Source organism: Scyliorhinus canicula, chromosome 15 (assembly GCF_902713615.1).
Source record: "Scyliorhinus canicula chromosome 15, sScyCan1.1, whole genome shotgun sequence".
NCBI classification, from domain to species: Eukaryota; Metazoa; Chordata; class Chondrichthyes; order Carcharhiniformes; family Scyliorhinidae; genus Scyliorhinus; species Scyliorhinus canicula.
Window position 1 is genome coordinate 10,101,021 of NC_052160.1, and position 23,035 is coordinate 10,124,055.

Here is a 23,035-nt window from a genome sequence, read left to right on the forward strand (position 1 = left end):
AGGTATTTTTGGTATTGTAACAACAACAACAAAATAAACAATGTCCATGAAACTATAAACATAGTGCAAAAGCCATCTCCCTTCCTTACAGGTCCCACCTTTATTAACCCCTCACTCTAAGCTAAACTAATCCCCCCCCAACTCCCTTCTGCTGACGATTAATTTTTCAGGAAGTAGTCAACAAACGGTTGCTATCTCCGGGCGAACCCAAACATTGACCCTCTCATGGGGAACTTGATTTTCTCCAAACAGAGAAAGCTAGCCATGTCCGATAACCAGGTCTGCGACTTTGAGGGCTTCGAGTCCCTCCAAGCTAATAGTATCCGTCTCCGGGCTACCAGGGAAGCAAAGGCCTGAACGTCTGCCTCTTTCTCCTCCTGGATTCCCAGATCTTCCAACACCCCGAAAATCGCCACCTCTGGACTCAGTGCCACTCTTGTTTTTAACACCGTGGACATGACATCGGCAAACCTCTGCCAGAATCCCCTAACCTTCGGACATGTCCTGAACAGTTTTCCATCTGCAGCCTTGAGTGAGACTCGAATCACAGAAGACTTGCTCTCCACTTTCTGCCACAGCTTTTCTGCTCATTCTAATGGTATGGGCATCGCTCAAAAGGCTAGCTTTCATTACCCAAATCCCAGTTTCCCTGGAGATAGTGATGGCGAGCCAGCTGCTATTTTAAATGGCTGCACCCAGTATTAAAGTGGGGAGTTCCAGAATTCAACCCAGTGACGATAAAGAAACAATGACATATGTCCAAGTCGAGACGATGTGTCACTCAGAGGGAACCGAGAGGATGTGGTGGTGGCCGTTGCCTTTCTTTAAGAAACATACCAGGTGGATGCCCCTCTACTTCCCCAATACTGTATCATTAAGAGGAAGTCTTAATTGCACTCTGGAAGCAGTGGTCTGTTAAGAGTGGGATGCAGATTGGCACTGGTACAATTCTGGAGTCTGCCAGAGTGACATGGACAGAGGGGCAATGGTGCAGTTGGAGAGTCACCTATCGTTGACCCTGGCACCCAAGGGAAAACAGAAAATGGGGAGGTGGGTAGGCTGAGGAGGCTTCAAATCATTGCTGCCATAACTCTATGGATAACTTTATTTTCACCCCAGGAGGAGGAGGAGGAAATTTTTTTTTAAAAATACTAATTTTTCTCAGATATTAAGAAAACTATACATTCACCCGAACTGGAACTAGGTAGAACGGCAACCAGAACTAATTAAAATGTTCAAAACCTATAAACGGTAAAGACAACTCACATTAGTTACAGCACAAACACATTTTATTTAAGCCTGATACATGACACACAATCAGACACCTTCGTTCAGATTTAAAATCCCGAGGAAACTTACAGCCCTTCAGCTGTAGCCGTCACCCAACACGGAGGAGAGATGAAGTGAGCTGTAGTTTCTCTTCCACATCCAGCTGGCAAAATAAATAAAGTCCTGACCATGGATTTACAGCTCTTCCAAGTAAAGCCAGACACATCAAAGAAATGGCAGAGGTGAAATTCAGTTCAGGAATCCAAGGCCTCATTGTAAACACATGTTTGGGCTGGGCTTCCCACCTACTTCATCATATTAAACCCTCAAATGTAATTTCCCCACGGTGCCCAACATTTCCCCACGGTGCCCAACATTTCTCCCCCCCCATTTATCATCAGTTCCAAACATTTAAGAGTCGAACTCTTCATAGTTTATCAAGCTTGTCAACGAGCGAGGCAAACATTGTGCCCATGACGCCTCCAATCAGTTTTAAGTATCAAAGAATTTTGTCCTCCGTTCCCAGGGACATCACGCCCTTTTTGGGTTTCAAGTCACCACATAGTCTTGGAGACAGGGAGGTCTTTGGGTAAATCTATGGCATGTTTTGTTGAAGGTCCTCGACTTCAAGCTTCCACATGCTCTGGTGCAAAGCATTACCAGAGAGATCAGTCAACTTCACCGCGCGGACTACAAGCTCAGGGCTGCATGACTGGACCACTCCCATCACCATCACGTATTTCCCTGGAACATAAACACAAAACAGAACACCAGTAAAGATCCTTCCAGCCCAAGGCCAGCACTTAGCACAAAAAGGCAAAACACGCTGCCGATGCCGGAAATCGGAAAAACAAACGGGGAACGCCGATAATGCTCAGCCAGTCAGGGAGCACCTGGGGAGAAATAAATCAGTTAATGTTGCAGGTATTGTAGGCAGCAATGTAGGCATTGCTGCCTACGGCGCTGAGGACCCGGGTTCGAATCCCGGCCCTGGGTCACTGTCTGTGTGGAGTTTGCACATTCTCCCCGTGTTTGCGTGGGTTTCACCCCCACAACCCAAAAGATGTGCAGGATAGGTGGATTGGCAATGCTAAATTGCCCCTTAATTGGAAAAAAATTATTGGGTACTCTAAATTTATTTTTTAAAATGCTGCAGGTCAGCAATCTTCCATCAGAACTGATATTTAACACACTAGAATGCTCTGCTCCACACACACTGTATAATTGTCAACAATGACAGACTTACTGATAGCATGGTTCATTTAGTGCAATTTTTTCGATCCACAAAAGATCACCAGAATGAGCAATTGCCCTGAAATATTTAATAAAATGACGTTACAGGAAATCATTGATGTTATTGTTGAACCCGCCCCTCCTGTTCATTATCCAATTATCTCTATTGATGAGGATCGCAAATTGGCCGTTTGTGTTTTCCTTCAATGCAACAGCACGGGTTAGCCCTGCTGCCTCTCGGCGCCGTGGTCCCAGGTCCGATCCCGGCCCCGGGTCACCGTCCGTGTGGCGTTTGCACGTTCTCCCCGTGTCGGTGTGGGTCTCGCCCCCAACAACCCAAAGGTGTGCAGGGTAGGTGGTTTGGCCATGCTACATTTTCCCCTTATTTGGAAAAAGAATTGGATCCTCTAAATTGTAAAAAAATGCAACAGCAACTGCACTTCAAAACGTGCTTTATTGGCTGAGGTGCTTTGGGACATCCTGAGGGGGTGCAAGGTGCTAACCAAATCCAAGTTTATCGTTCAAAGCCTCCCCATTTTGTGCCCCAAGCCGCGTTTTGACAGCGCGCTCAAGCCAACTTTGAAGTCCACCTGTGCGATCACAAGTGTTGCCGATTTCAGCTTAGTTTGAGCAGGCCTCTGAAATGGATTTTGTCACCCAATAGCCTGCAACACAAAGCTGACGTGACCCCCATTAGTTTGTTTTCAGTAGCTTTGTTTTTAATACTCAGTGATACCAGGTTCCATTCCCGGCTTGGGTTACTGTCAGCGCGGAGTCTGCACGTTCTCCCCGTGTCTGCGTGGGTTTCCTCCGAGTGCTCCGGTTTCCTCCCACAACCCAACAATTTTGATTGCGGCAAATAAACTAAAAGGGAAAGCCCCTTAAAGGTGTAGTGTCTGAAACAAACACATATGAAACTTACATAAGCAAGGTCCGCGGACTCCAGACGTGCAGGTTAGGTGGACTGGCCATGCTAAATTGCTCCTTAGTGTCCAACGGTGTGCAGGTTAGATGGGGCTACAGGGATAGGGCCCGGGGTAGGGTGCGCTTTGAGGGCCAGTACAGAATCGATGGGCCGAAGGGCCTCCTTCTGCACTGTAGACGTTCTATGTCACGATACTGCTGGTCAGTGCAGAATGCCTCCAATACAATTTGCATGCCACCAACCTTCTACAATCACATTGTCATTTTAACACATATATTCTGAGAAACAAAACTGCTCATCTATACCTGCAAGAAAACAATTCCACCCCAGTTATACCCCCAGCCGCTGAGCCAGGCAACCGTAAATAACCTCCCGAAATAAACTTTTTTTAAATTTTTTTTTTCATATATTTAGAGTACCCAATTATTTTTTCCAATTAAGGGGCAATTTAGCGTGGCCAATCCACCTATCCTGCACATCTTTTGGGTTGTGGGGGTGAAACCCACGCAGACACGGGGAGAATGTGCAAACCCCACACGGGCAGTGACGCAGAGCCGGGATTCGAACCCGGGTCCTCAGCGCCGTAGGCAGCAATGCTAACCACTGCGTCACCGTGTCGAAATCAACTTTTAAGGAAAATGGCAATTGCATAGATTGCAGCCAGGATAACAGAAATAAAACATTACAGAAACTTGGGAGGGAATCTTTCCAAACATCGGAAGAGAAAGTTTGCAACTGGTTCCTCACTTTAAAAAAAAGTGGAAAATAGAAGCCACAAAGGCACGAGATTTGAAAAGATTTCACCAGATTTTTTAAGTTCAACGTCTGGGTAAGATGTTGTACAGTTGAAAGTGTTTTCTCAAAAAAAAAACTGTTCAGCTGAAAAAAAAATTGACTTTTCAGCAAAACATGTTTATTAACACATTTAACTGGTGCCCTAGATTAGTGCGGTGTGGGTGCTCGATCACATGACTACTTTTGTTATGAATTGCCAGTCAGCACTTCAGAAAGTATTATTCTAATATCCACCCCAATTTTCACCACAGGCAGGCACCCAATATTGCTAGTCAGATCAAAACACGGATCCCTCCTGCACTATACTGCACTGGAACAGCATTTTCCACAAGTGCCTCGATTGTTTGCCTTAAGAACGGGCAAGATTATTAAAACTTGTCCAACCAAAATAGGTCCCTTCTTTCAAACACAAGGTGCGTTTTTATTCAGATAGCACATTTGCATTCTGGATTTGAGAACCTTCTTTCAGGACGCAATCTACCAACTTAATTGGAATCTGCAGTGTATCCACACTTTTTCATTTTATGACTATTATGGTTTGAAAAGAATCGGCCATTTCACTCTGCTCCTCTTAAAACCTTTCTTCCCCTTCTGAAAGGCAGCGACTTGCACTGGGGTCAGTTTTGTGGGTGCCCGCAGTCCTCCTGCACCCTATCAGAGTAGTTCATCTTCATGCTCAAGGTCAATGCCCATGGAAAAATTTGTCACTTGTGAAAGGCATCTCAGTCAAACTCAATCTAGTGCTGACCAGAAACCCGCATATGTACTTTTCGATAGTGGTCAAGACGCTGCTGCAAAGTCGGGTTAAATTTCTAAATGTTAGTTCTCTCAGCCTTGGCTCAGTGGGTAGTCAGAAAGCTGTGGGTTCCATGAAAGGTTACAATCAAGTCAGTCCTCTAAGGTGGATGTAATATTTGAGGAGATGATCACAAAAACAGATGATCCGGTCATTGACTTCACTGTGTGTTATATGCACAAGTTGGCTGCCATGTTCCTTACATTAGGACAGGAATGTACTTCAAGATTTTCAGGTGAACGTCAGATCATAGAATTTGAATTCATAGAAACATAGAATTCCTACAATGTAGAAGGAGGCCATTCGGCCCATCGAGTCTGCACCAACCCTCTGAAAGAGCATCCTACCTAGGCCCCCACTCCACCCCTCCCTAACCCTGTAACCCCATAATAACAGCTAAACTTCACATCTTTGGAGCCTAAAGGGGCAATTTACCATGAGCAATCCATCCAACCTGCAGTTCTTTGGATCGTGGGAGGAAACCGGAGCAGCCGCAGGAAACCCACGCAGAGAAAGTGCAAGCTCCGCACAGACAATCACCCAAGGCCAGAATCGAACCCGGGTCTCTGGTGCTGTGAGGAAGCAACCGTGTTGGAACAATTTTCCATATGCACCTCAACAAAGCCCGACTGGAGTACAGTAGGGGACAGGCCCACTCCCTCACTGAAGGGCAATGATTGTTGTTTTAAGTAAAGTCACCATAATCCCCGTGAGCTGACTGGTGGTGATTTAACGGGAGGGTCTCCACACCTCAGGCGAGGGGCAAGTTGAGAATAACCTTGGTATGGGACTGGCCTCGCTCTGTGCCACCAATCAGCTATCCAGCTAACTCAGCTAACGTCATTACGGAATCTTTCTTCTTTTCTTTCTCCCTCGTCTTCGAATACAGTCCAGGAATGAGACGGCAGCCCTTCCTGGGCTGCACTGCTGGGCCATGAGGGGATAGCTTTCATTAGCCCCCTCCCCACCTTTCACAAAACACGCAACAATTCCTCAGTCAAAGAGGCAAACACGATCTCTGGCACAGCTGTTTTTTGAATAGCCACTAGAAAGTGCACAGGAACTCAAGAAATAGGATCAGTAGGCCACTCGGCCCATCAAGCCAAGTTCGACCTTCAAGACGATCAAGGCTGATCTTGGGTTCAACTCCATTTTCCCGCCGGTTCCACACATCCCTTAATTCCCTGAGAAACAAAATATGTCTAATCCATAGCCTTAAATGTATTCAATGATGGAGCACCCACACCACTCTGGGGTAGAGTTCCAAAGGTTCACAACCCTTTGACTGAAGGAATTCCTTCTCATCTCAGCCCCCTTATCCTGAGACTGTGACCCTGTGTTTTAGATTCCCCGACAAGCTGAAACAATCTCTCAGCGCCCACCCTATCAAGCCCCTTCAGAATCTTGTATGTTTCAATGAGACGGTGTGCAAAAGACATCTCGACAAATACATGGATAGGATGGGTATAGAGGGATGCGGCACAAAGAAGTGCCGAGGGTTTTGGCCAAGGTTGATATCATTCCCCCAGCTTTGCTGCAGCTGCACCAGCACCTCCCGTCCTCTCACACAACTCATGAGCTGCATAGAAAAGTGAGTGCATTAGAAATTCTGACACGATTAACCACACTGGCGAGTCTGTTGATGCATGGCAATGCAAATCAACTTTCACTTTCCATTTAACATTTCAACGCATTAAAATTCATGGTTCAAACGCTCAAAGTCAGAAAAATCTTTTGATCGCAGCTGAACGTGCACAGCAGGAAACAAGAGTACAAAATCAACACTTTCTCCCCCCCCATCAGGCTGAATGGATTTTCCACGCACACTCATCGGAGCAGTACAACCATAACTCCCCCCCCCACCCAACAACGTTCGGGCCATCACACCCTTGCTGCTGCCGGCGAGTGGCTCAACCAGGTGATGGTGGACCGGCGTATTCCTTACCCACAGCAAGGAGCGGTGGCAGCATGAGCCGGCTGCACGCGGCGATCCCGCTTTTTAAAACTGCGCGTGCTCATCTCCGCCTCCTGGGATCAATCCCCGCGCCTGCATCATTGAGGCGAGGGACACAGGCAGCCTCACCGGAGGACAAACTGATCGGACGGACAGCTGTGGCAAGCCAGCAACGTCTGTACTGGACGAGTGGAAGTCATGATGCCTCACACGGGAAGATGAGTGGGAGCAGATTTCAGCCTCGCTGTCCGGTGAAACCGATGGCTCCTTTTTTTTTGGTAAACGTTCCTCACCCCAATCTCTGTTCCGTGAAAATGACTCGGACTTGGGGGGGGGGGGGGTACAGTCTGTGCGGAGTCTGTGCGGAGTCTGCACGTTCTCCCCATGTCTGCGTGGGTACAATTTAAAGATAAGGGTTCTCTCATGTACGATGAGGTTGAGGAAAGATTTCTTCCCTCAGTGGTTAGTCTTTAAAATTCTCTTCCATAGAGAGCGGTCCTCGGCCTGACCATCTTCATCAGCCTTCTCATCATCATCAGGTCAGAAGTGGAAATGCTAGGCAGCGCAGTGGTTAGCACTGCTGCCTCACGGCGCCGAGGTCCCAGGTTCGATCGCGAGTCTGAGGGTTGTGGGGCTGAAACCCACGCAGACACGGGGAGAATGTGCAAACTCCATACGGACAGTGACCCAGAGCCGGGATTCGAACCCGGGTCCTCGTTGATCGTTTTCATAATGAATGTTTCTAAATGTATAATAGAGCCTCCGCTATCTTTAACTTTACTGGAAACAATCTATTTGTGGTTCTATTCTCTGAAGTTTGATTAGATTATCAATCATCTCTCAAACCATTCTATCTTAAGTAGCATGACTTTATTTTTAACCTCCTCTTCTAATATTACATTAAGGCACTCTGGTAAAGTAACATTTATTATTTCTGCAATTTTGCTGACATTAGCCAAGAGTGGATCATCCATACCCCTGAATTTTCTTTTGTTAATTTATGGGTTAGGTCTGTAGTGTATTTAATGAGACTGGATTTTCGGGGAGAACATTTGGGCAAGCCATTCAGCCCATCAAGCCTGCTTCTGTTAATAGCAGAGGCACCACTGTACATAAAGAAATATTCATTATGAAAAAGGCGAGAGGATTGGCAAGCAGCTAAAGTGTTAATAATAATAATCTAATAATATTTATTATTGTCACAAGTAGGTTTACATTAACACTGCAATGAAGTTACCATGGAAATCCCCTCATCACCACATTATGGCGCCTGTTCGGGTCCACGGAAGGAGAACTCAATGTCCAAATTAGAGAACACTCCAGGGTGTGAAGCCAATTAGCTTAATATCAGTAGTAGGAAAGTTAATGGAATTTTACTCAAAGATCGAATACAAAAACTAGAGCTAAAACTAGTCAGCACCGATTTCAAAGTGCCGCTTAACCAACTTTATTCACAGAATGTTTACAACACAGAAGGTGGCCATTTGGCCCATTGCATCTGTTCTGAATGTATGAAGGGCCAATTCATTTACTGCCACTCCCACACCGTCTCCCCATAGCCCTGCACATTCCTCCTTTTCAAGTAATAATCCAATTTCCTCTTGATTAAACCTGCCTTCACCACACTCTCAGGTCCTGCTTGTGGATCCCATCCACTCGCTGTGCGAGAAAGCTCTCCCTCACCACCATTCCCATCTTGGTCACCTACCTTCAAGATTCTGAGGGGACTCCTGAGAGGGTGCTTCCTCTTAGGGGAGAGACTAGAGCTAGTGGACACAGCTGAAAATTAGGAGGTCTCCCAGGGATGAGAATTTTTTTCTCTGAATCATTGGCCTGTGGAACTCTCTTGTGGAGACCGAATCATTGAATTTATTAAAGGCTGAGTTACAAAGATTTTTAATAGACAAGGGAGTAAAGATTTATGCGGGTTGGGAGGAAAGTGGACTCGATGCCACAACCAGATCAGCCGTGATTTATCGAATGGCAGAGCAGGTTCGTGGGGCTGAATGGCCTACTCCCAAATCCTATGTTCCTATGAGTTCCTCAGGGTAGCGTCCAGACCCAGCCATCTTCAGCTGCTTCATCAATGACCTTCCTTCCTTCCATCATAAGATACTGAAGCAGTGCATGACCAAATGCAGCAAGACCCGGACAGTATCCAGCCTGGATGACCCTTTGTCAAAGCTTTGCCAAAGAATTATCCAGACTCGAAACATTAGCTCCCTTCTCTCTCCACAGATGCCATCAGACCTGCTGTGATTGTCCAGCATTTTCTGTTTTTGGTTACGATTCCAGCATCTGCAGTACCCAATATACAGGTTTTAGCCGACAGGTAGCAAATTACATTTGCACTTCACAGACAATGACCATCACCATCAACTGATGGTATTATCATCGCTGAATCCCCACCAACAACATCCTGAGGGTTGCCATTGGCCAGAAACTGAACTAGCTGTATAAATGTTGTGGCTATCCCGGCAGGTCAGCGGCTAGGGATCCGAGGGTAACTCAGCCTCTGACTGTGACTCCCCAAATCCTGTCCTCCATCCACAAGGCATAGGTGGTCCTGGGGTGGTCCCGGGGTGGGGTGCGGGTGGTCCCGGGGTGGGGTGCGGGTGGTCCCGGGGTGGTGTGCGGGTGGTCCCGGGGTGGTGTGCGGGTGGTCCCAGGGTGGGGTGGGGGTGGTCCCGGGGTGGGGTGGGGGTGGTCCCGGGGTGGTGTGCGGGTGGTCCCGGGGTGGTGGGGGGGTGGTCCCGGGGTGGGGTGCGGGTGGTCCTGGGGTGGTCGCGGGGTGGTCCCGGGGTGGTGGGGGGGTGGTCCCGGGGTGGTGGGGGGGTGGTCCCGGGGTGGTGTGCGGGTGGTCCCGGGGTGGGGTGCGGGTGGTCCCGGGGTGGTGTGCGGGTGGTCCCGGGGTGGGGTGCGGGTGGTCCCGGGGTGGTGTGCGGGTGGTCCCGGGGTGGGGTGCGGGTGGTCCCGGGGTGGGGTGGGGTGGGGGTGGTCCCGGGGTGGGGTGGGGGTGGTCCCGGGGTGGGGTGCGGGTGGTCCCGGGGTGGTGGGGGGGTGGTCCCGGGGTGGTGGGGGGGGTGGTCCCGGGGTGGTGGTGGTCCCAGGGTGGTGTGGGGGTGGTCCCAGGGTGGTGTGGGGGTGGTCCCAGGGTGGTGTGGGGGTGGTCCCAGGGTGGTGGTGGGGTGGTCCCGGGGTGGGGGTGGCCCCGGGGTGGTGGGGGGTTGGTCCCTGGGTGGGGTGGGGGTGGTCCCGGGGTGGGGATGGGGGTGGCCCCGGGGTGGGGATGGGGGTGGCCCCGGGGTGGGGGTGGCCCCGAGATGGTGGTGGGGGTGGTCCCGGGGTGGTGTGAGGGTGGTCCCGGGGTGGTGTGGGGGTGGCACCGGGGTGGTGGTGGGGGTGGTCCCGGGGTGGTGGTGGGGGTGGCCCCGGGGTGGTGGTGGGGGTGGTCCCGGGGTGGGGGTGGGGTGGTCCCGGGGTGGGGGTGGAGTGGTCCCGGGGTGGTGTGAGGGTGGCCCCGGGGTGATGTGGGGGTGGTCCCGGGGTGGTGGTGGGGAGGTCCCGGGGTGGGGGTGGCCCCGGGGTGGTGTGGGGGTGGCCCCGGGGTGGTGGTGGGGTGGTCCCGGGGTGGGGGTGGCCCCGGGGTGATGGTGGGGTGGTCCCGGGGTGGTGTGGGGATGGTCCCGGGGTGGTGGTGGGGGTGGTCCCGGGGTGGTGGTGGGGGTGGTCCCGGGGTGGGGGTGGGGTGGTCCCGGGGTGGTGGGGTGGTCCCGGGGTGGTGGGGTTTGGTCCCGAGGTGGTGTGCGGGTGGTCCCGGGGTGGTGTGGGGGTGGTCCCGGGGTGGGGTGGGGGTGGTCCCGGGGTGGGGTGGGGGTGGTCCCGGGGTGGGGGTCTGGGTTAGCCCAGAGTGATGGGGGGGGGGGGGGGGGGGGTCCCGGTGTTTATTTCCTCAGCGCAGCCCCCCCCCCCTCACCTATGGCGATGCACGGCCTCCCCTGGGGCACTCGGGCCGCCCCGGTGACGGTGAAGCTGCCGCCCGGGTCCAGCAGCCGGAGGCTGACGTTCCTCTCGGGCCGGACCTCCTGCACCGTCCCCTGCATCCACACCGCGCTCACCCGAAGCGGGGCCCGGCCGCTGCCCTCCCGCGGCAGCAGCCAGGTCCCGGTGCCGCTGCTCAGGGAGCCGCCGCCGGGCCGGAGCTGTCCGGACAGAACCTTGACGGGCGGCGCCTCCATCCTCCCGCCGGGAACAGTCAACCAATCAGAGGGCGGGGATGAGCTCTGACCAATCAACGTTTTGGAAACTCCACACCAATCACAGAATAGGGAGCCACTGGGCCAATCAGTGAACCGTATCGACTGTACTGACCAATCAGAAAGCTGTAGAGTATTGACCAATCATATGACTGGCCAATCATATGCCGGCAGAGGGGTGCGCCCCTGTGATTGGCTGTCAGAAGGAAAGTAAAATGATGCAGCTGCTGGAAATCTGAAATAAAGAATGAAAATGCTAGAAATCCAACAGATTAGACAGCATCAGTGGAGAGGGCGACACAGTTAACGGTTCAGGTTCATGTGGAATCATCGATTGGAATCCCTGCAGTGCAGAAAGAGGTTATTCAGCCCATCGGGTCTGCACGGACCCCCTGAAAGAGCACCCTACCTAGGCCCCCTTCCTCCCCTATCCCCGTAACCCCACCTAACCTGCACATCTGTGGACTGTGGGAGGAAACCGGAGCACTCAGAGGAAACCCACACAGACACTGGAAGAACGTACAGACAGTGACCCGAGATCGGAATTGAACCTGGGACCCTGGCACTGTGAGGCAGCAGTGCCACAGTGGCGGCGTTAAAAAACAGCGACGCAATCCAGATTACAAGGGATTTCCATTGTTGCACTCCCGGGGCCCGTTTAACATGTTTGCTGATACTGGTGGTGCAACCCACCTGGCATATTATTTAAAAAGCATAAACACAAGAGAAGGCCCTTCAGCCCCTTCAGCCTAGTCCACCATTCAAGTAGGTCATGGTTGATCTGTATCTTAACTCCATCTGAAGATTTTAAAAAATGAAAATCGCTTATTGTTACAAGCAGGCTTCAAATGAAGTTACTGTGAAAGGCCCCTAGTCGCCACATTCCGGTGCCTGTTCGGGGAGGCTGCTCACCTTCCTTCCATGGCCGCTAATCCCCATGCCGAATCAGAGAATCAGAGAATTTACAGTGCAGAAGGAGTCCATTTGGCCCATCAAGTCTGCACCGGCCCTTGGAAAGAGCACCCTACTTAAGCCCACACCTCCACCCTATCCCGGTAACCCAGTAATCAATCCACCTAACCTGCAGATATTTGGACTGTGGGAGGAAACCGTAGAAAACACAGGGAGAACGTGCAGACTTCGCACAGACAGTGACCTAAGCAGGGAATCGAACCCTGGTCCCTGGTGCCGTGAGGCAGCAGTGCTAACCACTATGCAGTACCAAACAAAAATAAATTAAACAGATAAAGGGAACAATTGCTGAACTCAGCAGGTGGCAGCAGCACATCTGCACTTGTAGCACTGGTGTAGAACTAGGGGCGAAATTCTCCGACCCCCAGCAGGGTCGGAGAATCGCCTGGGGGCGCCTAAAATCCCGCCTCCGCCGTGGCAGAGATTCTCCGCCACCCGGGAAGTGGCGGGGGCAGGAATCTCGCCACTCCGATCGGAGAGGCCCCTGCGGTGATTCTCCGGCCCGGATGGGCCGAAGTCCCGCCGCTGGGATGCCTCTCCCGCCGCCGAGGTTTAAACCACCTCTGGAACGGCGGGCTCAGCAGCGCGAGCAGGCCCCCGGGGTCCTGGGGGGGCGGCCTCCACCATGGCGGAGGCGGAAGAGAACCCCATATCGCGCATGCGCGACGGCAGTAACGTCAGCGGCCATTTGCCACTGATGTCACTGCCGGCACATGCGCGGACCGGCGAAAGCCTTTCGGCCAGACCCGCTGCCGGGGGCGCCGGTTTTTTGCTCCGGTCTTCTGGTCGCAACCGCTCCGGCGTGGGGCTGACCCCCAAAGGTGGGGAGAATTCCTCACCTTTGGGGAGGCGCGACCCCTGAGTGCTTGGCGCTACTCCCCTACTCCGGGACCCTCCGTCACGCCGGGTAGGGGAGAATGCCGCCCCAGATGTTCGTCAATTTACTCCTTCCAGCAGTTTGTAAGTGTTCCTACAAGTGCTTTGTTGATGCAACAAAAGCTGTGTGTTTTTGATAGCCAAGTGGCTCTCAGCTCGCTCCTCTCCCAATGGAAGAAAGCAGGAAAAACTAGAAAATAAGAGTAGTAATCTGAACTGGCGGTCCATTTAAAGTTTACAAGCCCAGTTCAGACCAATAGTCTTATTTCCCAGTTCTTAACCATTGCGATTGTCCAGCATCTCCCAGCCACTCTCTAGCAATTCCTGCAATTTCTCCCCATGTCTGCATGGGTTTCACCCCCACAACCCAAAGATATGCAGGGCAGGTGGATTGGCCAGGCTAACGTGCCCCTTAATTGGAACAAAAATAATTGGGTAATCTGGGGCGACATTCTCCCCTACCCGGCGTGACGGAGGGTCCCGGAGTAGGGGAGTAGCGCCAAGCACTCAAGGGTCGCACCTCCCCAAAGGTGGGGAATTCTCCCCACCTTTGGGGGCCAGCCCCGCGCCGGAGCGGTTGCGACCAGAAGACCGGCGCAAAAAACCGGCGCCCCCGGCAGCGGGGCTGGCCGAAAGGCTTTCGCCGGTCCGCGCATGCGCCGGCAGTGACGTCAGCAGCAACTGACGTCACTGCCGGCGCATGCGCGATATGGGGTTCTCTTCCGCTTCCGCCATGGTGGAGGCCGTGGCGGACGCGTAAGAACATAGTGCACCCAGGACACTGGCCCGCAGTCTGAGCGGGGGGTCCTGATCGCGGGCCAGGCCACCGTGGGGGCACCCCCCGGGGTTCGAACGCCCCCCCCCCAGGACCCCGGGGCCCGCTCGCGCCGCTGATCCCGCCGTTCCAGAGGTGGTTCAAACCTCGGCAGCGGGAGAGGCCTCCCAGCGGCGGGACTTCGGCTCATCCGGGCCGGAGAATCACCGCAGGGGCCTCTCCGATCGGAGTGGCGAGATTCCTGCCCCTGCCACTTCCCGGGTGGCGGAGAATCTCTGCCACGGTGGGGGCGGGAGTTTAGGCGCCCCCAGGCGAATTTCGCCCCTGAAGTTTTTTTTAAACTCCTGCAGTTTTACCCTTAGGCAGCCATGAAGTAATGTCCACTTATGAGTGTAGGAGTTACCTCACAAATCAGTAAAAAAAACCGAAGGTAAATTTACCTGTTCGAACATTTAGCCAAGACATACCTCAGACATGAGTGCTCTGAGGTTGGAGAGTATTTTTTAGAGAAATACTACCACAACATGAAAGAAGAAAGCAAAAAGCAAAAAGCTTTCCCATCTGCACAGCCTCCGCCATGTTCTAACTACATTACAAATGTATTAATGAGGTCTATAAAAAGACAATTTAACGGGAAATAAACAGAGTACTGTTTTGGGCGTGTTTAGAGTTTCTCGGCGACCACGAGATTTAACGGCCTCTTCCCGTCACCGAGTGGGGCGTGATGAGGCCGTTTGATCCCTCAAAGACATTGCGTGGGACTTTCCATGCCACCCCCCCCTCCTGGTGCATGTTTTGCAGTGGCGAGGTAAGCTCGCCAGCGGTGGAATCATCTGGTCCCGTTGCTGTCAGGGTTTACCATTCTTTGCACCCTCCGCCTCGGGGGAACCCACAGCAGAGGTCGCCATCGGAATCAGCGGGGCATGTATCCCGCCAGCAGGAACCGCCGAAATATCCTGCCCGTGCGGTGATGGGCCCATGGCAGGGTGGCACTGCCAGGCTGGAGCACTGCCAGGCTGGGGCAATGCCAGACTGGGGCAATGCCAGGCTGGGGCACTGCCAGACTGGGGCACTGCCAGGCTGTGGCAATGCCAAACTGGGGCACTACCAGGCTGGGGCAATGCCAGGCTGTGGCAATGCCAGGCTGGGGCAATGCCAGGCTGGAGCATTGCCAGGCTGAGGCAATGCCAGACTGCAGCACTGCCAGGTTGTGGCAATGCCAGACTGGGGCAATGCCAGGCTGTTGCAATGCCAGACTGGGGCAATGCCTAGCTGGGGTACTGCTAGGCTGGGGCAATGCCAGGCTGGGGCAATGCCAGGCTGGGGCAATGCCAGGCTGTAGCATTGCCAGGCTGAGGCAATGCCAGACTGAAGCACTGCCAGGCTGCGGCACTGCCAGGCTGGGGCAATGCCAGGCTGGGGCAATGCCAGGCTCGATGACCCCCTTATAGCTGAGTTGGGGTGTTGGAAGGGTTGCGTCAGGGGGTGGCCATATAAACATGGCATCCCGATCTCTTCCTGCACACACGAGCTCCACTCGACAGAGCTCCCCAGTGCAGGAAGTACGCTAAGTGCGGCCTCAGGTGGGGAGGGGGGTGGGGGGGGGGGGGGGGGGGGGGGGTGGCTAAAAAAAAAACAGAGTGCCATTTGATAGCGGGGTCGGTAGCGCTGGGTCCGACCCCGCTAATCTCACCCAGAACAGACTTCTTTTTGTTAGATCACGCTCCATACCTGACTAGTCAGTGCAACAGTTTTTACAATTTTGGCAGAAGCCCCCAGATGTTAGTAAGGAGGACTTTGCAGAGTCCACAGGGCTGGGTTTGCCAGTGTTGTTTCCGGTGCCTGGGTCAATGCCGGGTCCTCCGCCCAGTCCCATTCCTTTTGGATTTCGTAGTGGTTTGGTGCACATGAGTGGCTTGCTCGGCTATTTCAGAGGAAAGGTAAAAGTCAACCACATTGCTGAGGGTCTGGAGTCACGTACCGGCCAGACCACGTGACGGCGGCAGACTTCCTTCCCTGAAGGATATTGGTGAACCAGATGGGGTTTCATGGCAATGGTTTGATGGGCACCACTTCTAATTCCAGGTTTTTAATCAGTTGAGTTTAAATTCCACCAGCTGCCGGGGTGGGATTTGAACCCGCGTCCCCAGAGCATTAACCTGGGCCCCTGGATCACTTGTCCAGTGACATTACCTCGACCCCACCCTCCTCCCTCGTCAATCCACAATCTGCCTCACTCAGCCTTGAACGTATTCAATGATCCAGGCTCCAGTGCACATCAGGGGAGAGAGTTCCAAACACTTACAACCCTCTGAGAGAAGAAATTCCTCCTCATTTCCGTCTTGAATGGACGTCTTCCTTTGAACTTTACCCCCGCCCCCTCCAATTCTAGAATCCCCCAAGAGCAGGGACATCCTCTCAGGATTTGTCTGTATCTTGGAATATTAGTTTTTTTCTTGTGTGCAAATTGCTCCCGACACAGTGGTGAAATGGTATTGTGATGTGGAGATGCCGGCGTTGGACTGGGGTGAGCACGGTAAGAAGTCTTACAACACCAGGTTAAAGTCCAACAGGTTTGTTTCAAACAATAGCTTCCTTCCTTCACCTGAGGAAGGAGCAGTGCTCCGAAAGCAGATGGTCTTGTCACTGGGGTCTGACGCCCCCCATGGCAGATGGTGCAATTTGTATTTAGTTTTTAAACTGTTGCTACATTTCAAACAGCAACAATGGTGTGTCCTAATAGGAGCAGCTTGCTGTGTGAAGTCATAGGGTCATAGAGTTTTACAGTACAGAAAGAGGCCCTTGGGCCCATCCTGTGTGCAGTGGCCATCAAGCACCCAGCTCTTCTGGCCGTGAAGTCTTCTGGGTTGTTCAGCTGTTTTAGGTGGGCGGTGAAATCGCCTGATCTGTGAAAGAGCAGAGCAGCAATAACAGGAAGTTGTACTCACCTCCCCATGCTGCATTGCCGAGCATACTGTGCCTAGAGGTTGGCGACATCACTGCTCGGCGACCACTGCGTGCTGCTCTTGCAAGGAGCTTTGATGAGCAGCGCAAGGGGGCTTTTGAATTCAGTCACAATAATCTAATAATAACAATAATAATCTTTATTAGTCTCACACGTAGGCTTACATTAACACTGCAATGAAGTTACCGTGAAAAGCCCCGAGTCGCCACACTCCAGCGCCTGTTCGGGTTCACTGAGAGAGAATTCAGAATGTCCAATTCACCTAACAAGCACGTCTTTCAGGACTTGTGGGAGGAAAGCGGAGCACCCGGAAGAAACCCACGCAGCCACGGGGAGAAAGTGCAGACTCCGCATAGACAGTGACCCAAGCTAGGAATCGAAACCCGGGTCCCAGGCGCTGGGAAGCAACTGTGCTAACCACTGTGCTACCCAGGTTCAAGTTGTCAAATCCCAGTTTAAAAAAGATGAGCACCAGTCATACCGGAGTCCCAATTTAAGTTACACAAGAATACAATTCAGACCAGCTTCACCGCCACCTTCCATTTTCCAGCTTGAATTCCCCCCCCCCCCCCCACCCCTTTCAGGATTTGTTAAAGATACACTCTGTTGGGGAACCCATCTCTCTCCAAAAGGGAGAAATCCAGACTGCCAATGTAAAAACGCAACAAAACCTGGCCACACACAAAAAAAATAACCCCAGCGGGGGACAAAAAATATCGAGACCAGTAAAACAGGGAAATGAGAATTTGGATCTGAACTGTTTTTTTATTCTTCCGGGATTTTCTTTGCCACGCAGAGAAAGCTAAAGTCAGATCATTCTCGGTGAGTCAGACCCCTTCCTCCACGGCAACCACTTCTGGCGCACACAAATAATGTTGGCTTTTCAGAGCAGAGCCCGGAACTAAAAGCTGTTGACCAACGCAGAGCTGAAGCTTGGGGTTTAAAATAAAAACCCGCCCATCTGTAAAGTTGAAGCAAGGTAGAGGCGACCGAGGCTTAAACAGGGGGGGGGGGGGGGGGCAGAGCAACAGCAAGGTTGCTGCTAAAAAAAAAAACCAATCAGAGCGGGAAAGGAAAAGGAACATAAAATTTTCACGCGATGCCTCCACACTGTGACATAAATCAGATTACAGCAACAGCGCAAAAGGTTCCGACACAGGGAGTGGGCTGCTCAGGAAGATCTAGACCCTGGGCTGCTGAATCATTATTTTCACGTCACAGCCCACTCATTCTTGCACACACTGTCAAATCATTCTGAGACAATCAGTACACCCCCCCACCCTCCATCCTTATTCTGTCATATCACTACTTCTGGGCGAGTGGTATTTCCCACTTTAGACACCAGTCACCTCTTATTTCCTGGCACCTACTAAATCTGTGCTAGGACGTACAGTAGGTAAAGGGTCTGATATATCTCAGCTGCCAACCTCGACCCCGATGGGATCAAAAGTTAGCACTAATATAGGGATTCCTGATCAAGACCATAAGTGGCATTTTACAGCCCTCCCCACCCACAGGATCCTCCAGTCCCATAGGCTCCCTGCAGCGCATAGGAGGTCATTCGGCCCTTCAAGTCGATCCTCTGAAAGAGCATCCTATCTAGGCCCACATGCCTGCCCGTACCCCGCAACCCCACTTAACCTGCACATCTTTGGACACCTCCAGGTGGTGGCGTTCCCAGACAATGACGCCCACTTCCTGTGAATCAATTTTTAAAATCACCTGCAGACAATCAATGGGGACAACCATTGATCTTGCTTAGTGTTTGTGGAGAGGTGTTCTTGTGTTGTACTGATGGTCCAAACACCTCAACAGTTAGCACCATGGTACCGTCACCTTTTGTCCTGCAATTAATGATTTGAGTTATGAGATTATGTAGTTCTATACTTTGTTTTATTTTTTATTTTGTTTTGGATGCTTACTTGAATATTAAAAGGAAGACCAGCATTTATCGAGAAAAATACAAGATCTCAGGACATTTCAGTGCACTTCACAGTCAATCAAACACTTTTGAAATGTAATCATTGGAGGAACATAAGTTGGATGAAATCTTGACTGACAAAGGGAATGGTGTCTGATCAGAAAGTTGAAGTGGTTAGCACTGCAGCTTCACAGCGCCATGGTCTCAGGTTCGATTCCCACCTGGGTCATTGTCTGTGCGGAGACTGCACGTTGTCCCCGTGTCGCTGTGGGTTTCCTCCGGGTGCTCCGGTTTCATAGGCATAGTCATAGAACATACAGTGCAGAAGGAGGCCATTCAGCCCATCGAGTCTGCAGCGACCCATTTAAACCCTCACTTCCACCCTATCCCAATAACCCCCCTAACCTTTTTGGTCACTAAGGGCATTTAGCATGGTCAATCCACCGAACCTGCACGTCTTTGGACTGTGGTAGGAAATGGGAGCACCCGGGAGAAAACCCACACAGACACGGGGAGAACGTGCAGACTCCACACAGGCAGTGACCCAGCAGGGAATCGAACCTGGGACCCTGGCACTGTGAAGCCACAGTGCTATCCGCTTGTGCTGAAGCCTACTTGTGACAATAAAGATCATTATTATTATTAAATGGCACAACAGGATCAAAGGGTTGAATGACCTACTCCTGCTCCTAATCATAATAATAATAATCTTTATTAACGTCACAAGTAGGCTGACATAAACACTGCAATGACGTTACTGTGAAAATCCACTAGTCGCCGCATTCCGACGCCTGTTCGGGTACACGGAGGGAGAATTCAGAATGTCCAATCCACCGAACCTGCACATCTTTCAGGACTTGTGGGAGGAAACCGGAGCACCCGGAGGAAACCCACGCAGACAGGGGGAGAACGTGCAGGCTCCGCACAGACAGTGACCCATGCCGGGAATAGAACCCGGGTCCCTGGTGCTGTGAAGCAACAGTGCTAACCACTGTGCTATTGTGTACATTTGTGTGGTGTCCATCTGCTGCCAGCAGCCAATTCCATCTCTCCACCATCTATCTCACTCCCCTGATTTCCTCCTGAGCTGTCAGATTACCTGAATCAGGTCTCCTCCATTGGAAAAACGGGTGATACTGTTTTCAATTCCTTCCAGCAAGAACTGTGCAACACCTTCCCCCAACAAAATCCAAATTACCCAAAGCGACCCATGCTTTGTGTCTGATTCTTAACTCTCTGAAGCCGCCTAACAAACCGCTCAACTCAAGGGCATCTAAGGATGGACAACAAACGTTGTCGTTGCCAGTGACAACCACATCAGATGAAAGAATCTTTTTTTTTAAATTTCAGCAAAGCGTTCAGTCCCAATTTCTCCCCCACCCCGTGACCTTAGCACCTGCTCCTTTATTATTTTCATTTGTGACATACCTTGGCACATTTTTCAAGTTAAACATACTCTATCTGAATTTAAATTGTGTGTTTTCGCCCTGTTTTCTCATCATTGCTTGTGTGCAGGCATTTATACATTTGAATAAGGAAACGTCATGTCCGATAAAGGAATACACTTTACATAATTTTGGTTATCTATGGGTAGCATATATGAGGGGAGGTGATGGTGTAGTGGTATTATCCCTGGACTCGTAAGCCGGAGACCCAGGGTAATACTCTGGGGACGTTGGTTCGAATCCTGCCACTACAGATGGTGAAATTTGTATTTGAATAAAGTCGAATGTAAAGCCATTTTCAGTTGTTGAGAAAACCCATCTTGGGACGCGAGGCCTCCAAGCGTTGAAACTTGGATTAACGATATGGCTAGCTATATTCAGCTAGAAAGGATCAAATTTGCCCTGAGAGGGTCGGTACAGGGATTCTCCAGGCGGTGGCAACCTTTCCTTGACTTTTTGGATCAGAGATAGACGTTCGGGGTCGTGGCAGCAGCAACCCGGGGGGGGGAGGGGAGGGAGGGGGGGAGGGGAGGGAGGGGGGGGGAGGGGAGGGGGGGGAGGGGAGGGGGAGGGGAGGGGAGGGGAGGGGGGGGGGGAGGGGGGGGGAGGGGAGGGGGGGGGGGGAGGGGGGGAGGGAGGGGAGGGGAGGGGGGGGAGGGGAGGGGGGGGGAGGGGGGGGAGGGGAGGGGGGAGGGGAGGGGGGGAGGGGGGGGGGAGGGGGGGGGAGGGGGGGGGAGGGGGGGGGAGGGGAGGGGGGGGAGGGGAGGGGGGGGGAGGGGAGGGGGGGGGAGGGGAGGGGGGGGAGGGGAGGGGGGGAGGGGGAGGGGGGGGGGGGAGGGGAGGGGGGGGAGGGGAGGGGGGGGAGGGGAGGGGGGGGAGGGGAGGGGGGGGGGAGGGGAAGGGGGGGAGAGGAGGGGAGGGGGGGGAGGGGAGGGGGGGGAGGGGAGGGGAGGGGGGGGAGGGGAGGGGAGGGGGGGGGGAGGGAGGGGAGGGGGGGGGAGGGGAGGGGGGGGAGGGGGGGGGAGGGGAGGGGGGAGGGGAGGGGGGGAGGGGAGGGGGGGGAGGGGGGGGAGGGGGGGGGAGGGGGGGGAGGGGAGGGGAGGGGGGGAGGGGAGGGGAGGGGGGGAGGGGAGGGGAGGGGGGGAGGGGAGGGGAGGGGAGGGGGGGAGGGGAGGGGAGGGGGGGGGGGAGGGGAGGGGAGGGGGGGGAGGGAGGGGAGGGGGGGCAGCAAGGGTCGTGGGGGGACATGCACGACTGTAACGCGGGCAAGTCTGCTCGCTGCTCATGTCTGAAACTGTAGGCTGCCTTGTTTGTTAAGTTGTTGCTTGGGGGGGGGGAGGACTGGTGCGCGCGAGAGGGCGGGCGAGGGAGGGATATTTGCCTAGAGGGATTGTGTTGTAAATAATTTAAAAAAATTAGTAGGGGTAAATGTTTGTATGGAAAAACTCTTTCAATAAAAATTATTTTTAAAAAAAAAGAGAAAACCCATCTTGCTCACTAACCACCTTTAGAAATCTTCTATCCTTTCCTTGTCAGGCCTACATGTGACCCCAGATTAACCCTTAAAATGCCCTCTGAAATGGCTCAGCAAGTTGCGCAGTTCAAGGATAATCAGGGATGGGTAATGAATGCTGCCCCCCCCCCCACCCCCATCCCCACCCCCCACCAATGAGTGAATAAAGATAAACTCCTCCTTCTCTGGTCCTTTATCTATGCCCATGAATACAGTGAGGCCATTTAATAATAATCTTTATTATTGTCACAACTAGGCTTACATTAACACTGCAATGAAGTTACTGTGAAAATCCCCTCGTCGCCACATTCTGGCACCTGTTCGGGTACACAGAGGGAGAATTCAGAATGTCCAATTCACCTAACAGCTCGTCTTTCGGGACTAGTGGGAGGAAACCGGAGCACCCGGAGGAAACCCACACAGGCACTGGGAGAACGTACAGACTCCGCAAAGACAGTGACCCAAGCCGGGAATAGAACTCAGGACCCTGGCGCTGTGCAGCAACAGTGCTAAGCACTGTGCTACCGTGCCGCATTTTGACATTGTACAATGGTGTAAATCAAATCAGCACCGATTTTCCAGATTAATTATGGCCATCTGCTTCTATTACTGGTCCAGATCTTGAGGAACATTTTTTTGCAACAAGTGACTTGGTCATGGACTCTAGATGGATACAAATACAGTATGAATTGGTGGCAATACGAGGAATAATAATGTCATGACTCAACATCATGAACCTCTTCATCTAGGAACCTTAATTGGTTAAGAAACCAAATACAACAGAGGCTGGAAAACTGACACCAAGACAGAAAACACTGGACGTGCTCAGCAGGTTTGGGAGGTGGGTATCACTGGCGAGGCAGCTCGCTGTCCGTCTCTCCGGTGACAGAAACAGAGGTTTTCCGGTACCGGGTTCCCGCCCAAAGTCAACGGAACATTTGCTGGTCCATTAAATTTCCATCCCGCCCACTGCTATTCACGTGAGTGGATTGGACAGGATTGGATTGGTTTATTCGTCATGTGTACCGAGATACAGTGTAAAGTATTGTCGTGCATGCAGGTCAGACAGATCATTCCGTACATGAACAGAAAATACATAATAGGGCAAACATAATGGGGGCGATTCTCCGAGTCACGACGCGCGATTCTCCGAGGTGCGGAGAATCGGCGCCATTTGCGTTTGCGCGTTTGGCGCGGCGCTGGCCGCGGCTGCTGGAATCGGCGGGGCCGCCGATTCTCCGGCCCGAATGGGCTGAGGGGATCCGACAGAGTCCCGCCAGAGCTGTTCACCCCTGGTCGCTGCCGGCAGGAACTCTGCGCGAACGGTCGGGGGGCGGCCT

General features: G+C 52.5%; 1 protein-coding gene across 1 annotated transcript; it reads right to left on the minus strand.

The window, feature by feature from the left end:
* Positions 1-1,271: 1,271 nt before the first annotated feature.
* On the minus strand, positions 1,272-11,219 carry rmi2 (RecQ mediated genome instability 2). Its single transcript, XM_038820723.1, has 2 exons — positions 10,949-11,219; positions 1,272-2,013 (listed from the first exon to the last, which is right to left on the minus strand). The coding sequence occupies exons 1-2, from the start codon at positions 11,208-11,210 to the stop codon at positions 1,865-1,867; spliced, it is 411 nt and encodes a 136-aa protein (XP_038676651.1). The 5' UTR covers positions 11,211-11,219; the 3' UTR covers positions 1,272-1,864.
* Between the last annotated feature and the right edge of the window lie 11,816 nt (positions 11,220-23,035).

What these genes read in the sequence shown, in the direction of transcription:
- rmi2 (XM_038820723.1), bottom strand. Translation starts at nt 11,210, where the DNA reads ATGGAGGCGCCGCCCGTCAAGGTTCTGTCCGGACAGCTCCGGCCCGGC. An exon ending in GAGGCCGTGCATCGCCATAG is followed by an intron (nt 2,014 to 10,948) that starts GTGAGGGGGGGG and finishes TTTATGTTCCAG; the next exon opens with GGAAATACGTGATGGTGATG.